At 40.3% G+C, this 14,071-nt stretch overlaps 1 protein-coding gene across 1 annotated transcript in view; it reads right to left on the bottom strand.

The window, feature by feature from the left end:
* lmtk2 (lemur tyrosine kinase 2) overlaps nucleotides 1-4,923 on the bottom strand; it is a gene marked incomplete at its 5' end in the record, with an annotated part of 96,557 nt that extends 91,634 nt beyond the window's left edge. The window contains 2 exons of the mRNA XM_085999959.1: nucleotides 3,866-4,019; nucleotides 4,789-4,923. Of these exons, the coding sequence (XP_085856085.1) occupies nucleotides 3,866-4,019; nucleotides 4,789-4,923 (289 nt within the window). The remainder of the gene's footprint in view (nucleotides 1-3,865; nucleotides 4,020-4,788) is intronic.
* Between the last annotated feature and the right edge of the window lie 9,148 nt (nucleotides 4,924-14,071).

The raw sequence follows: 14,071 nt of genomic DNA on the forward strand, positions 1-14,071 counted from the left end.
GTGCAAGACAACACAGCCTTGTTTAACCAGCCCCAACCTGCACCTTAACACACATTTAACTGGTGACACCAATGTTATTTTCCGTAGATCAACGTCTGGTTGCTTTCCCCTCCCATCTAATTACACAATGGAGTTAATCCTTTCATCATAACTGCCTGCAATAAAGTGTAGCCGTGTATTTCTGTTTACGCAGCAATTTTGTGAAGATTCAACATTTTCACCTGGGTAAAATTCTGCAGAAGAGAAAAGATACAAACAAGCAATCTACAAAAAGTCAACTTCCAATATAATTGCAGGAGCTACAACTTGGTACAGAATAGTTTAATGACCAGAGTGGGCTGGAAAAGAGCGAGGTAACCTCTAGAATTTTCCCAAAAAAACTGTAGTTAGTTTTACATTGCAATCGAAAATATTTATTTTCAAAAAATTAATGCCCAAACATTCAAATCAGAGATGCAGTGGAAGCCAAAAACATACTGATTTTATAGAACAAGGAAGATCATACCAGGTAGATAATCTTCCTTAATCACCCAGCTTCCACTTATATTTGAATTAGGCTATGATCTGAAATCTTTGAAAGCTGTGTAATTGCAGAAGTGTAAAGCCCTTATAAAAATAGTCAACTCCATTTCTTACTTCAGAAAATATTGCTACATCCTCATGCACTCCAATTTCTTCTCATATTATTAACGCAATAGTTAAATCCTTAATTGTATTAAAATTTGTCACCTTTTCACTGTTAACTTGATCTTTCTGACAAGCCTGATTTAAACACATTTAGTGGCATAATGAAAGACTGCCCTGGATCAATTAAATTTAAGTGCACAGATTTAAGAGCAGCACATCTTACAAATATTTGTTTTATACATTCACACTGCTGCTTTATATATTAATGCTATGCAGCGCACTGAAAATGTTCTAAAGTATAATTTGCCAAGACTGTACATAATTTAAAGTAAATGAGTTAAATGGAGTTTTGAAAACTAAAGAAGTTAAGATTTTCAGGCATGTTGATAGCAATCACTCAAGCAACGAACAACAGTTGATTTGTTTTATTCAATAAAAACACAAAGATTAGGAAAACTTAAGCCCCCTTTCCCCCACAATGTCACCTCTATTTTCTACGCCCTCTCTTTTAGAGGCTGACTCCTTGCTGACAAAGTTACATGTGTGCCATTTACCAGGGCAACTTTTACTGAAAAACTTCGTGATATTCTGGAATTTTTAACCAGCATTTAGGGGATCACCCTGGGATTCTCCAGTGTTTTTAAATTAGTGTTTTGGGGATTATATTCAGCAACTACATCCACTTTTCCATTAAAACAGCAAACTGCTGGTCTTGGTGAGGTAAAGGGTTAAGAGAATAAAGAGGTAAGGGACAGCATAAAACTAAAGGAAAGGGCGTACAAAAATGCAAAAAAGCACAGATCCTGGCGAATGGGAAAGATACAAAGAACAGCAAAGGGTCACAAAACAGATAGCAAGAGCTACAAAAAGGGAGTATGAACAGAAACTTGCAAGGGATATCAAAATCAACACAAAGAATTTTTACAATTATATTAGGAAAAGAGGGTGGTCAGAAGCAATGTGGGCCCCTTAAAAACTGAAAGTGGTGAAATTGTCAATGACAATGGGGAAATGGCAGACATGTTGAATAATTACTTTGCGTCAGTATTTACAGTAGAAGCATGCAGGAAATCCTAAGGAAACTAATACTGAATCAGGGACAAGGACTCAATAAAATTGATGTAAGTAAAATAAAAGTAAAAGAAAATAATGGCACTAAAGAGTGACAAATCCCTAGGACCAGATGGTTTCCACCTCAGGGTTTTAAAGGAAGTAGGTGAGCACATTTCAGATGCCCCAACTATAATCTTCCAAAGTTCTGTCAATTCAGGAACCGCACCTTTAGATTGGAAAATTGCGCGTGGCATGCCTCTATTTAAGAATGGCGAGAGGGGGAAACCAGGGAATTATAAACCAGTTAGCCTAACATCTGTTGTCAGGAAATTGCTAGAATCTATAATTAAGGATAGGGTGACTGAACACCTCGAAAATTTTCCGTTGATCAGAGAGAGCCAACATGGATTTGTGAAAGGTAGGTCATGCCTGACAAACCGGATTGAATTTTTTGAGGAGGTGACTAAAGTAGTGGACAGGGGAATGTCTATGGATGTTATTTATATGGACTTCCGGAAGGCATTTGATAAAATTAACTATGGTAGAAGTCCACAGAATTGAGGGCAAATTATTGACCTGGTTAGGAAATTGGCGGAGCAGCAGCAGACAGGAAGGATAAAGGGTAGGTACTCAAATTGGCAGGAGGTGACTAGTGGTGTCCCGCAGGGATCTGTGCTGGGGCCTCAACTATTCACAGTATTTATTAAGGACTTAGATGATGGCATAGAAAGTCAGATATCCAAATTTGCCGATGACACAAAGATAGGTGAAATTGTAGGCAGTGTAGATAAAAGCATAAAATGACAAAGGGGTATCGACAGATTAAGTGAATGGGCAAAACTGTGGCAAATGAATTTCAATGTAGGCAAATATGTTGTCATCCACTTTGGACCTAAAAAGGATAGAACAGGGTACTTTCTAAATGGTGAAAAGCTAAACAATGGATGTTCAGAGAGACTCGGGGGTCCAGGTAGATCATTAAAATGTCATGAACAGATACAGAAAATAATCAAAAAGGCTAATGGAATGCTGGTATCTAGAGGACTAGAATACAAGGGAGTAAAGTAATGCTGCAACTATACAAAGCCCTGGTTAGACCACACCTGGAGTACTGTGAGCAGTTCTGGGCACCACACCTTAGGAAGGATATATTGGCCTTGGAGGGAGTGCAGCGTAGGTTTACCAGAATGATACCCGGACTCCAAGGGTTAAGTTATGAGGAGAGATTACACAAATTAGGGTTGTATTCCCTAGAATTTAGACGGTTAAGGGGTGATATGATTGAAGTTTTCAAGATATTAAGGGGAACAAATAGGGTAGATGGAGAGAAACTATTTCTACTGGTTGGGGATTCTAGGACTAGGGGGCATAGTCTAAAAATTAGAGCCAGACCTTTCAGGAGTGAAATTAGGAAACACTTTTACACACAAAGGGTGGTAGAAGTTTGGAACTCTCTTCTGCAAACAGCAATTGATGCTAGATCAACTGTTAATTTTAAATCTGAGATTGATAGCTTTTTGTTAACCAAAGGTATGATGGGATGTGAGCCAAAGGCAGGTATATGGAGTTAGGTCGCAGATCACCCATGATCTCACTAAATGGCGGAACAGGCTCGAGGGGCTCAATGGCCTAGTCCTGTTCCTATATTCCTTTGATTGCCATCCACTGCCTGCTCCAGTGCCATTATACACAAGAGCCTCGACAATGTTGGCAGGTTAGTCAGCTGCAGAGAGCATCACAGCCATGCTTGTTCCTGCCGTCACCAGACATGCACATGGACGCATGATCAGCGCGGGTTTCTTAATGGTGACCAGGAATGAGAACCCTGGGAAAGTTTGCCCTCCCTAACCCAGGGGCAGAGGTGCCAACTGGAACACTAATGTCACCACCCCAGCTGAAATCAGCTAACTCGGTACAGACCGAGGACTGAACTGGGGATCTTCCTGGTCTGAATGACTCAGCTACTCCCCGAGATAACTCGCTGAGTCACGAGGGAACTTACGAGAAAGATCATATCAGTAAGTGTCACTTAATGATCAACTTGTTTCAAACCAATGTATGCAATAAAACGCAACAAGAACTGGACTTCCATTAGGACACATTTGTCAAGCAATGTTTACTGCCATTTAACCAATCTTAATGCAGAAAAAGTAAAAGGCTCTCTGAAATACAGAACAGCTCAGACCTTGTGTTTTAGATGACTGAAGCTGCGTTGGAGTAGAAAGTACGATATTTGGAACTGTAAGTGTGTAAACTTCAGCAGGCGTCGGAGGTGAAGGAGTGTCTTCTGCTGGTGGTATGAAATCATTTTCTTCATCAAGATTATCATCTTCAAATTCCTGAAATTAAGAAAAATGATAGTGAGAGGCTTGATATCATTTAAAGGGGCATTATTTCCATGAGAATGTGCTTGGCAAAAACTTTTTTCACTGCTTTTCAAGAAAAACTACAATGCTGTAAATAGTGCTATAATGCACCACATCTTCCACGCCTTACATCACAGCAAAAATACTTCAACAGGATTAATTTGTGAACTTTTTAAAGTGCAATTTTCAACTTCATTTGATCTTCTGACTATCTTTCATCAGTTTTGTCTCTGCACAGTGACCATGTTCTTTTAAAACACTGGAATCAAACAATGTACAGATAAGCGTGTGTTTCTACTACTGAAGCTTGAGCAGCAAACCTGCTTGAACAAGTTTCACCCTACGTAACCTGAATCCAAGTTTCTGACACTGGTAATATTAATACACACGATGAAATATAAATCAATAGATACAGTTTCCCCCAGAAAAAAACTCGTAAACAAGTCAGTAGACTGCAATCAGCAATTGATAATCTCAAACGATTGTTTTGTTCCCATGGCTGGCAATCAGAGGAGAGAGAAAAAAAAATCTGAATCAAGCGAAGTTAAAAAATCTCACTTGTGAAGCAATCCTCCTGAAGGAGCCATCTGCAATCAGTGTGGGACTATGCAACGCAAATTCCGTTTCCATTGATATACTGCCAACACACTACCTAAGCAGTTTTAAGGTTACGGTTCATATAATTATGTGGCAGCTAATTAAAAATCAATCAGCACAACTAAGGTGCATCCTATGTACTCACCTTGAAATTTATTTCTGGATCTTTACAGCAGGACGTACAGTTCACGATCAGGATGATGAGGACAACTAAACTGCACCCAGACAGTACGAGCAGTGACGTGGAGACTTCAACAGCTGCTTCCCCTGGAAAATGGGATCATGTGCAATCATTTTCCAACATCCGTTTTAAAACACATTCCAAGAAAACACACACTATGATATATAAATTCAACTGGATAATACTGTATTGCCAAATCTAGAATACTACAGTTAATTCGGTTAAATAAACCTTTTGTAAAAAAAATGTTGCTATTGATTACCCACTAGGATATAAAAATACAGATACACCAGACCTAAAATTAAAACAATACATTTATCTCAACTAACTGTCTCTATAAAATCTGGCCTCAAGTAGAAGAACCTTAAAGCTCTGAGGTTGAGAACAGATGCTGGAAATGCACAGTCCCTGAAATATACAGACAACAATATTCTTTCAAGACATACAGTCTAGATTAAGTAAAGAATGGACTTGCACTTATATAACACTATCATATCCTCAGATCATCGCAAGGTATTTTACAACCAATCATATGCTTTTGAAGTGCAGTCACCGTTAGGTAGGCAAATGCAGCAGCAAATAGGGGGACAGCAAGGTCCCACAAACAACAAAGAAATTACCAAAAATTCTGTTGGTCAGGATATCAAGAGAATGCACCAGAAATCTTTTACTTCTCCCATATTTCATCCAAAAGACAGGATCTCCAACAGCACAGCACTGAATTATCCGCTTAGATCATGTGCCCAAGTCCGTACTAGGGCTTGAACTCAAGAGGCAAGAGTGCAACCAAATGAGCCAAGCTGACACTTACAAGTACTATGCACAGATTGGATGCATCTTGTCATGTATATCATGAGTATTTGAGGATGGTGACTGCAGTAAGATATTTGGCAAAGTGTTATCTTTACCTTTCAAGTATTTTGAGCCTTTTGACAAAGCAGAATCCACACACACACCATCTGACGGCACAACAGAATTTGAGAAAACACTGTGCACTAGATTTACTTGTGTGGACCATAGGAAGTCTGGTGTTTGGGGTTAGCTGAATTCTAAACCAGAGCTCAGTCTTGGCCAGGATCTTCTGTCCTGACCTGAAAGGGACCCACTGCTATTTGTGTCCAATAAACAATGCTCTGGCAGAAATATCAGGACAGGGAAATCTGGCAATATGTAAACAATAGCATTGTCCTGGGAAATTCCAATGGGAATTTCCCCATAGGCACTGCGGGGTGGAGGAGGGGGGTGGAAATCAATTAATTGAAAACAGCTACTGTCTCAAGTAGAACAGCCTAGCTCTGCCCTGAGGTAACATTTCACCAGCCAGTAAATCCAAGTGGGTAGCTCTTGCTAAAATATTTCTGTACATGCAACAGCGCTTGTTATGGGGATAGATTTCCTGTTGCTTTCTGATGACAACATAAAAATAATTCTTGATTTTGTGTTTTGCAGGAGTTTCTGGAACTTGACTACTGGCCTGAATCCATCATTTTGGGAGATATTTTTTTAAAATACCAGGACTAGAACCAGCTTTTCACGTGGACTGCATGCTACTGTTCTGGTTTGGGAGTACGATATTCTTTGTCTATTAGTGTAGGCAATTCTATAGGGTGTCTAATAACATCCTGAATCTTAGCAATTTACGTATACGGATTCATAAGGTTTAAGTAAACGTGACGTTTCACCCTGACAAGCGAGGTCGATTAGGTCTCAAGATTAGATGTTTTGGTTTTCTTGGTTCAAACAGCATGCATGTACAGCATTCTCAAATGCGATTGCTGAGATTATAAAAAGATTTGAATTTTTTTATTTAAAAAAACCAAAATCTCCTAAAGCCCAATACATGCTCAGTGCAGAAACTGTCTACTTGCTCATTCCAAAAAGGAACATTATTTGGTTAAAAGTTAGTGACATACTATTAAAAACTATAATGGACAAACAAAGGTTACCGGACACTTCAGCTAATGTCCAAACTTGTCAGGCAGTAAAGAAATGTCACCGGGCTCCCAGTTTTGAAAGAACAGTTAATGGCTAATGATTAAAGAGGGTACTTTATAAAGTTTAAACATGCAACGGCAAACAAGTGCACAAGTTAATGCTTGTAGACAGAGTAATCAACAAATTTCTCCACATTTGTGCAAGCAAGGTGGGAAAATTTATAAAGATGGCATTCAGAAGCAAATATTACTGAAGGGGTCATTTCAATGCAAAATATCTCCCCACCCCCCCCTCCCATATCATTTTAACATTTCTCCCATCTTGCAGAAGATTTTAAAAGGATTATATAAATGGATTTGGCTGCACACCCCTCCCCGACCACTGCATTCGAATGAGCTGATATTGTCAAGGCTCCCACAAAGAACGGTACTGGACCAGAAAACTGCCAGTGCCTTGAAACCTACCCCAGCAGCAGTCAGTGCCTTCAGGAGAGGAAGAGACAAAGCTGAGGAAAAAGTAAACTTGCACCCCAATAGAAATCCATTACTTCAGGTTAGCGATAGTCTGAGCAACATCCAACCAACATCAGCCATGGACTCAGGAACCAAATGCCTCCATTAACGGGATGTACATTTTTGTTTGTTCATCAAGGAAACAATCTCAGTTAATGTCTGCAGTGAATAATGGAGATTGGTGTATTATTCATTCCTGATGCCAATCCAGACGGTAATTATATAAACTCCACATCTGACTGCACTGGAATGCACACCAGGGAAGTCCTAAGTTCATGCTCTGGTCTGTGTTAAGTTAGCTGATCTTCCATAACTCAACCAGGGCAGTGCTGAAGGCAATACACTGACTTCCCTGGGCTAGGGAAGGCAAAAAAACAACCGTCAACGTCATTTGCAAATTATTCAAGTCACCTCAAATCAAAAAATACTTACCCACATTATCAATTACTGAAATAACAGAAAATGCTGGAAAAACTCAGCAGGCCAGGCAACATCCATGGAGAGAAAAAAGAGTCAATGTTTCAGGTCAAAAAGGGTTTCGACCTGAAACATTGACTCGGTTTCTCTCTCCACGGATGTTGCCTGGCCTGCTGAGTATTTCCAGCATTTTCTGTTGTTATTTTGGATTTCCAGCATCCACAGTATTTTGCTATCGATATCAATTACTGAGTCTACATAAGATTTTTTAAATGTGGTATAAAAACACACACCCAATTTTAAACTGCACATACTTATTCTCTAAGTGCACAACCCTGATCCAAATATAAATGGTTCTTAATTAATTTTGATTGGTCAGCACACGAGTAGTGTAATACATATATTTTGTGAACTAAATTCCTAAAGCAGAAAATGCTGAAAACAGCTGCATATTAAAATACACGGTACACAATTAAATCCAATTTATTACACACCCAAACTATTTGCATCTTTATATGTCTTCCTCCTATTTTACATTACCCACGACATCCTCTTGTGAACAAGTTTGAAAGATTGAGCTTTCTACACTTCTAACTCATAATTTTAGAACTGGCAAAATTAATGCCGACCTCTGCCTGCAAGCGTGTGTGTGCATGAGAGAGAAAGCACGCGTGTAAAGGAGTAAGCGTGCGCACCAAGGGGAGAAAGAGAAAGAGACACACACGGACACAGCGACAAAGAGCGTGAAAGCAAAACCTTTTTGCCAGAGATATTTAGGGTGAGGCAAAGAAAGAGTATGTTGCTGGGCTCAGCATTTTCTTCACATGCGAAGTAATCAAGTACTGTACATATTACAAATGCAGAGAATTAAAAACAATTGCTTGTGATAATTCTGCAATCCAAAGTAGAACAAGTATAATGAATTAAGTATTTTTGGCCCATCTCCTGGCTGCAGGGAGGTCTTGTGGAGCTGGGAACTGAAGCCAGCAGGGTGCATCTGCTTACTGTTCCCCCCTTTGAGTGAATAGCATTGGGTGCCCAGGTTACTACAAAATGCTCAGAATTACTGAAGAGATGTACATTTTGTATTTTGATTATGATCAAAATATATTGCTGCTGTTTTTTTAAAATAAAAACAGTACTGTCTGGTGAAAATGACATGGACCAACATAGTCAAAAAGACAAAACTGACTAGAGAGATGAGCATGATGTTTAATCATGATTCTGCTCGACTCAAAAGCGACCTAATGTCACACTGCCCACAGATGCGGCCTGCAGATTAAAATGCTGTGTAATGTGGGGGGAGGGGGTGGGGGGGAAACGTGCACAATAAACAAGGAAATGGTTAAGTTCAATCTTGTGACAAAGGTCCATCATTCAAAAAAAAATTAATCGCTACTTAAATATATATCGGCATTAAAACAACCCAGAGGCACTCTCCACAAAGTCAGCATGTGAAAACATTAGCACCAGAACCTTCATCAGTAACATAGTTCAAGTCACCAAATTTACACCCCAATGGCAAAGAATTGCCGTTAATCTTCGTACTGTCAACACCAATCAAGAGATTAATCCATGTTCTTAGGAATGTGCATGACAACAGGATGAATGGCAAGTCCCTTGACCTACTGACCAGTCTGAAAATGTACCACAGCTGATGATATCAAGGCAGCAAAAGTGGGTTTGGTTTTGTACTTAGGCCTCACTGAGTGCCAAGAAAATCTGAAACCACTGCAGTGATCAAAAGGATTCTAACATTTTCCCCCTCCCCCCAAAATATCCAGTGCATAACTTCGCCTTCACAATTATCTGTGAATACAGGCTACAAATCTGGCACTCCCAAAAGCAACCTGTTGCAGCTTGGCTTCTGGTACAATAGTTACCAGTGTAACGTATGCTCCAGTCTTGAGTAATTGCTAGTTAGAAAATGGAGTACTATTTTCAGAAGTTGCTGCTTTGTGGTGATAGAGATTACTGTAAAAGTTCCGTGTCAGGATGGATAATCGAGCACCAATTTTATTCTCATGCATTCTTTTTTAAACCAAAAGGAGACAGGCAGGGTTTACAACACAATAAAGTCTTTTTAAGAGAGGCTTTGTACCCCAATTAATATCCATGATAATCTATCGCCCAGATCTTTATTACACCATGGATTTAAGTGGATTTAAATGGTGTTGATAAACCCATTTAAACAGCAATGGCTCTTCAACGAGTGTTGACAGTGCTTAATGATCTATGCTGAAGATATGAATGAATATTAAAGCTCTATTCTCACCAGTACTGCATTTTACACTTTTTTTTTTTTTTTTTAAGTATTACAAAACATGAAGTATGTGAAGCAGGATCACCTGCTTAAATAGTAATGCTGGGGAATTTGCTGTTATTTAGAAACAAATCCACATGACGAGTCCACAAAAGTAACTAAAGTACAATGGAAAGACTGACCTGTTAAGTCCTCGTGGCTTCCTTCATTCCACTCTGCTTTGATGCTGGAATGATTTTAAACTCCCACTTCAAACTAATAACCAAAATAGATGGCCGTCACATTACCACAGATTACAGTTGATGAAAACTGAACAGCTGAGCCTAAATCAGATTAAGGTGACCTGCTGTATCTTCTAACAAATACAGTACCATCTGCATTTCTCTCGAGATTTGTCTGGCTCTTCCGAGATGGTTTTAATATGAGCACTTAGAAGATGGGGCAGCTATAACTCGTTAAAAAAAAGTCCATAATCCATAAAGCTAGGACCTACTTAAAATCCAAATTAAATTCAAACACTTAGCTTTTCTCTGCTGGTTCCATTCACGGCTTGGTGTTCAACCATGCAGATTAATAGCCCTCCAAAGACTGTGACAAGTGGCAAATGTAAACAAAGTAGCTCTCTGGTTACCAAAATCAGTATACACCCCAACCAGAATAGGTGATTTCAACCCGCGCCTCAGCTGCATCAAACTCAAAATGGCTTGCTGGAAGGTAGTCAAAAAAGTCATCAGCTACAACAAGCCTCTGTGCAGGCCAACATAACAGTTTCACCATCACTGACCTCTTTTACCAAGTCAACAGCAAATGTAGCAATACTGGTGAAAGGCAGCATCTGTGCATGGACAGGTATGCACCGTCTTTTGGCTGAGACGTTAAGCCAAGGACCTGTCTGCCAGCTCAGGTGAATATAAAAAGATCCCATAGCGCTATTTCAAGAAGAGCAGGGTTTTTTCCCAGCGCCTTGGTCAACATTCATCCCTCAACTAACACCAAAAATCAGGTTAACTGATCATTCATCTCAGCTGCGGTTTATGGGAAATCATCTCTTCAGCTGTCTAACGCCTTAGTGGATATGATAGACTATAAAGTACTAAATTCAAACTCCGTTTTGGGCTGAGGCAGCTGATCTCAGGTGGGGCTCACACCAGGATGGGGGGGGTGGGAAAAGAGAAAATGGGCTCTAATAGCAGGTGGAGCACATGCTGGGAGTGAGAGTGATGGAGGAAGAGAATAGGAAAGTCATAGGGTTTGCACTCCAGATGGCTATCCAGCAACTCCGACTGCAACGTGTAGATGTTAGAATCTGAACAGAATCGGGCTCTGTTGTGTTGCCTCTATGGTGAAATAGCCTGTCAACATTCACTGTCTAGACTTGCATGGCGGAATGGCCACTTGGCTGAGGTACTGGTAGGCTGCTGAAAACTATGGAACTTTACCCATGATTTCTAGCAGTCTTCCAGACAGGAAACAGGAAAGAGAAAAACTGTTCTTTTATTTGGTGGATTCATTGAAAAGGGGAATGCAAAGGTATAATGGAGTGTACTGGAATATTTGTTCCATTGAAAGTTATCTTTTGCTATTTGTTTCTGAAAATATCCAAACCATCACATTTATTGTTAAATGTATTGTGTTTAAAAAAAAAAGGTTTTAGCCAGAGTGGCAGTAGACACTCCTGGACTAGAAAGCCATCATTATTAAACCCAAACTTCATCACTTGTGAAGTGATATATCATGGGGAAATGGTCTATTAAAGTATTCAAAAATTGGAAGGTCAGAAGAGTATCCAGACACATTAAGTGGATGTCTTAGGACAAGAAAAACAGACAAGCAAATTACCGGCGAGAGTTTGACATTCTTCAGGGATAGAGCTATTATTACAGTTATAATGTAGGTATTGAAACAAATACCAGCCCTCTGAATCATTGAGTGCTATTGCACATACAACTAACGGGAGTCACATGCCAGTTCAAAGCAATGCCATGTTCAGAGTCTAAATAACATGCAACTTAAAATTTTCTTGATGTCAGTGCACTGCCCAGCATGGTACTGAACCATACAGAGCAGGCAGGTCCCAGGTTTGCCACTTGGTTTGGTCTCAGTTATCCGGCATCAGCTAGGGTTGTGGTAACAGCATTACAATTAATCACAATGGGGCAGGGGGGGGCGGCGAGCAATCACCACAAGTTCCTGCTGCTGATCTAATAACACGCCCTGCTCAAAAGCATGTATGGTGGACCAAGGACAGAATAGACTTAGCCTAGCAGCACTGTCCATCAAAATTCATACATGAAGAATGGTCAATTCTGTCAGGCAATAGGAGAATGCTGGAATCCATGGAACTCCACAGAACCAGGTAGCTCTGTACCTAACCAACTGGCCATGTGATATTACATGTTAGCAGCGTATCCAAGCATGGAAGGTGTCATGGCCAGACCACATCTTGCCCTCACTCCACATCCACACTTTAACAGGCGTCACTAGATACTAACAAGGAACAGGAACCCTGGATGCTCTTTCCCCTCACTAGCCCAAGAGTGTCTACTGCTACTCTGGCTGAGACCTCCCATGTTTTTTTGAAACACAGAATACATTTAAAATCAGTTATCACATCCCAAGAATGAACTGTTTGAATATTTTCAGAAACAAATTTCAGCAAATGATAACACTTTCACAAAACAGAAATTGGATTAAGGTTAATCTCCGATTGAATTTATAGCATTCAAGGAATTCAACCTAACTCCTTTTAAGATTTACAATCCCCATATGACCAAAAATTGGTCTCACGGTCTCATCCAGAGCTAACGAGTCCACAGTGGCCAACATTTAAGTAGCCATTTAATAAGCTTAATACAGATCCTGGCTCTCTGCACCTAGACTAAATCCAGCATTAACAGATAATCCCTAACCACACAGCAAATAAATCAAATTTATTCCAACTATAGAAGGATTCCTTTTCAATATTTACAAACTCTAGAAAGATTTAGGTTAAGTATTGAACAGAAATATCAAGAGAGCAATCCTTGATATAAATGGTTAAATATTTCCTTTCTATATCAAAGAATTATGGCAGTGTGCATTTGGATCAAATCTGGATTGTTTTATGGCATTAAAATGCCTTTCCCAGAACATCAGCATTAAGTACCTGCTGTGCCAATGCACTATGGAAAACCCATCAGTCTTGTGAATGGGTTACGGCTGAGCTGCCGCAAGTTCAGTTGGCAGAGACAGTAAATGGGATTTTACCTCTGCTGCTGGTTTAGCTCCGATCACCAAATCAGCAACATCTGTGCACCAGCTCCCCATGTTCACATTACTAAAACCAGCTCTCATCCCAGCAGAATCGTAGACACACAGGCATAAGAGTCTAGCATCAGGATGAGGGAGCCAGTTCCAGCAATGTACACGGAGAAGATGCAGACATTGCTCTCCCATTTTCCAAACTAACCAAAGACCAATTGTAAAAGCACGTTACAACAAACCACCATTTCAGCCTCATTCCCCTCTCCTCCTCTAGTCCCAATTTTCTTCAGAACGCAGTGGCTTAAGTCAGTACTTGACCCAAATGAGCATTCTTCATATGTGAAGCTGAGCAGCAAGGATAATTCAATCACGGGTCAGGTGAGAGCGGGATGAAAGAGTCACAGCCAAGCCCGATGCTGTCCTCACCTGACCCAGATAGCTTTTCCAAAAAGAGGTCACTGCATAGCAAAATCAGGAGTGGCAACGTTGACTGATTTTTCTTCTCTCTGGACCACGGACACAGAGGTCACTAACCAGGGCAAGATTGGCTAACTTGCCATGGATCAGGATAGAGTCATAGAGTTATACACACACAGAGAGGCCCTTCGGCCCTTCGTGTCCGCGCCGGCCACCAAGCCCTGTCTATTCTAATCCCATTTTCTAGCACTTGGTCCATAGCCTTGCATGCTATGGCGTTTCAAGTGCTCATCTAAATGCTTCTTGAATGTTGCAGGTTCCTGCCTCTACCACCCTTTCAGGCAGTGAGTTCCAGATTCCAACCACCCTCTGGGTGAAAAAGTTTTTTCTCAAATCCCCTCTAAACCTCCTGCCCCTTACCTTGAAACTATGCCCTCTGGTTGTTGACCCCTCTACTAAG

This window comes from Somniosus microcephalus, chromosome 11 (assembly GCF_052327205.1).
Source record: "Somniosus microcephalus isolate GS21.2 chromosome 11, FLI_Smic_1.0, whole genome shotgun sequence".
In the NCBI taxonomy this organism is placed as follows: Eukaryota; Metazoa; Chordata; class Chondrichthyes; order Squaliformes; family Somniosidae; genus Somniosus; species Somniosus microcephalus.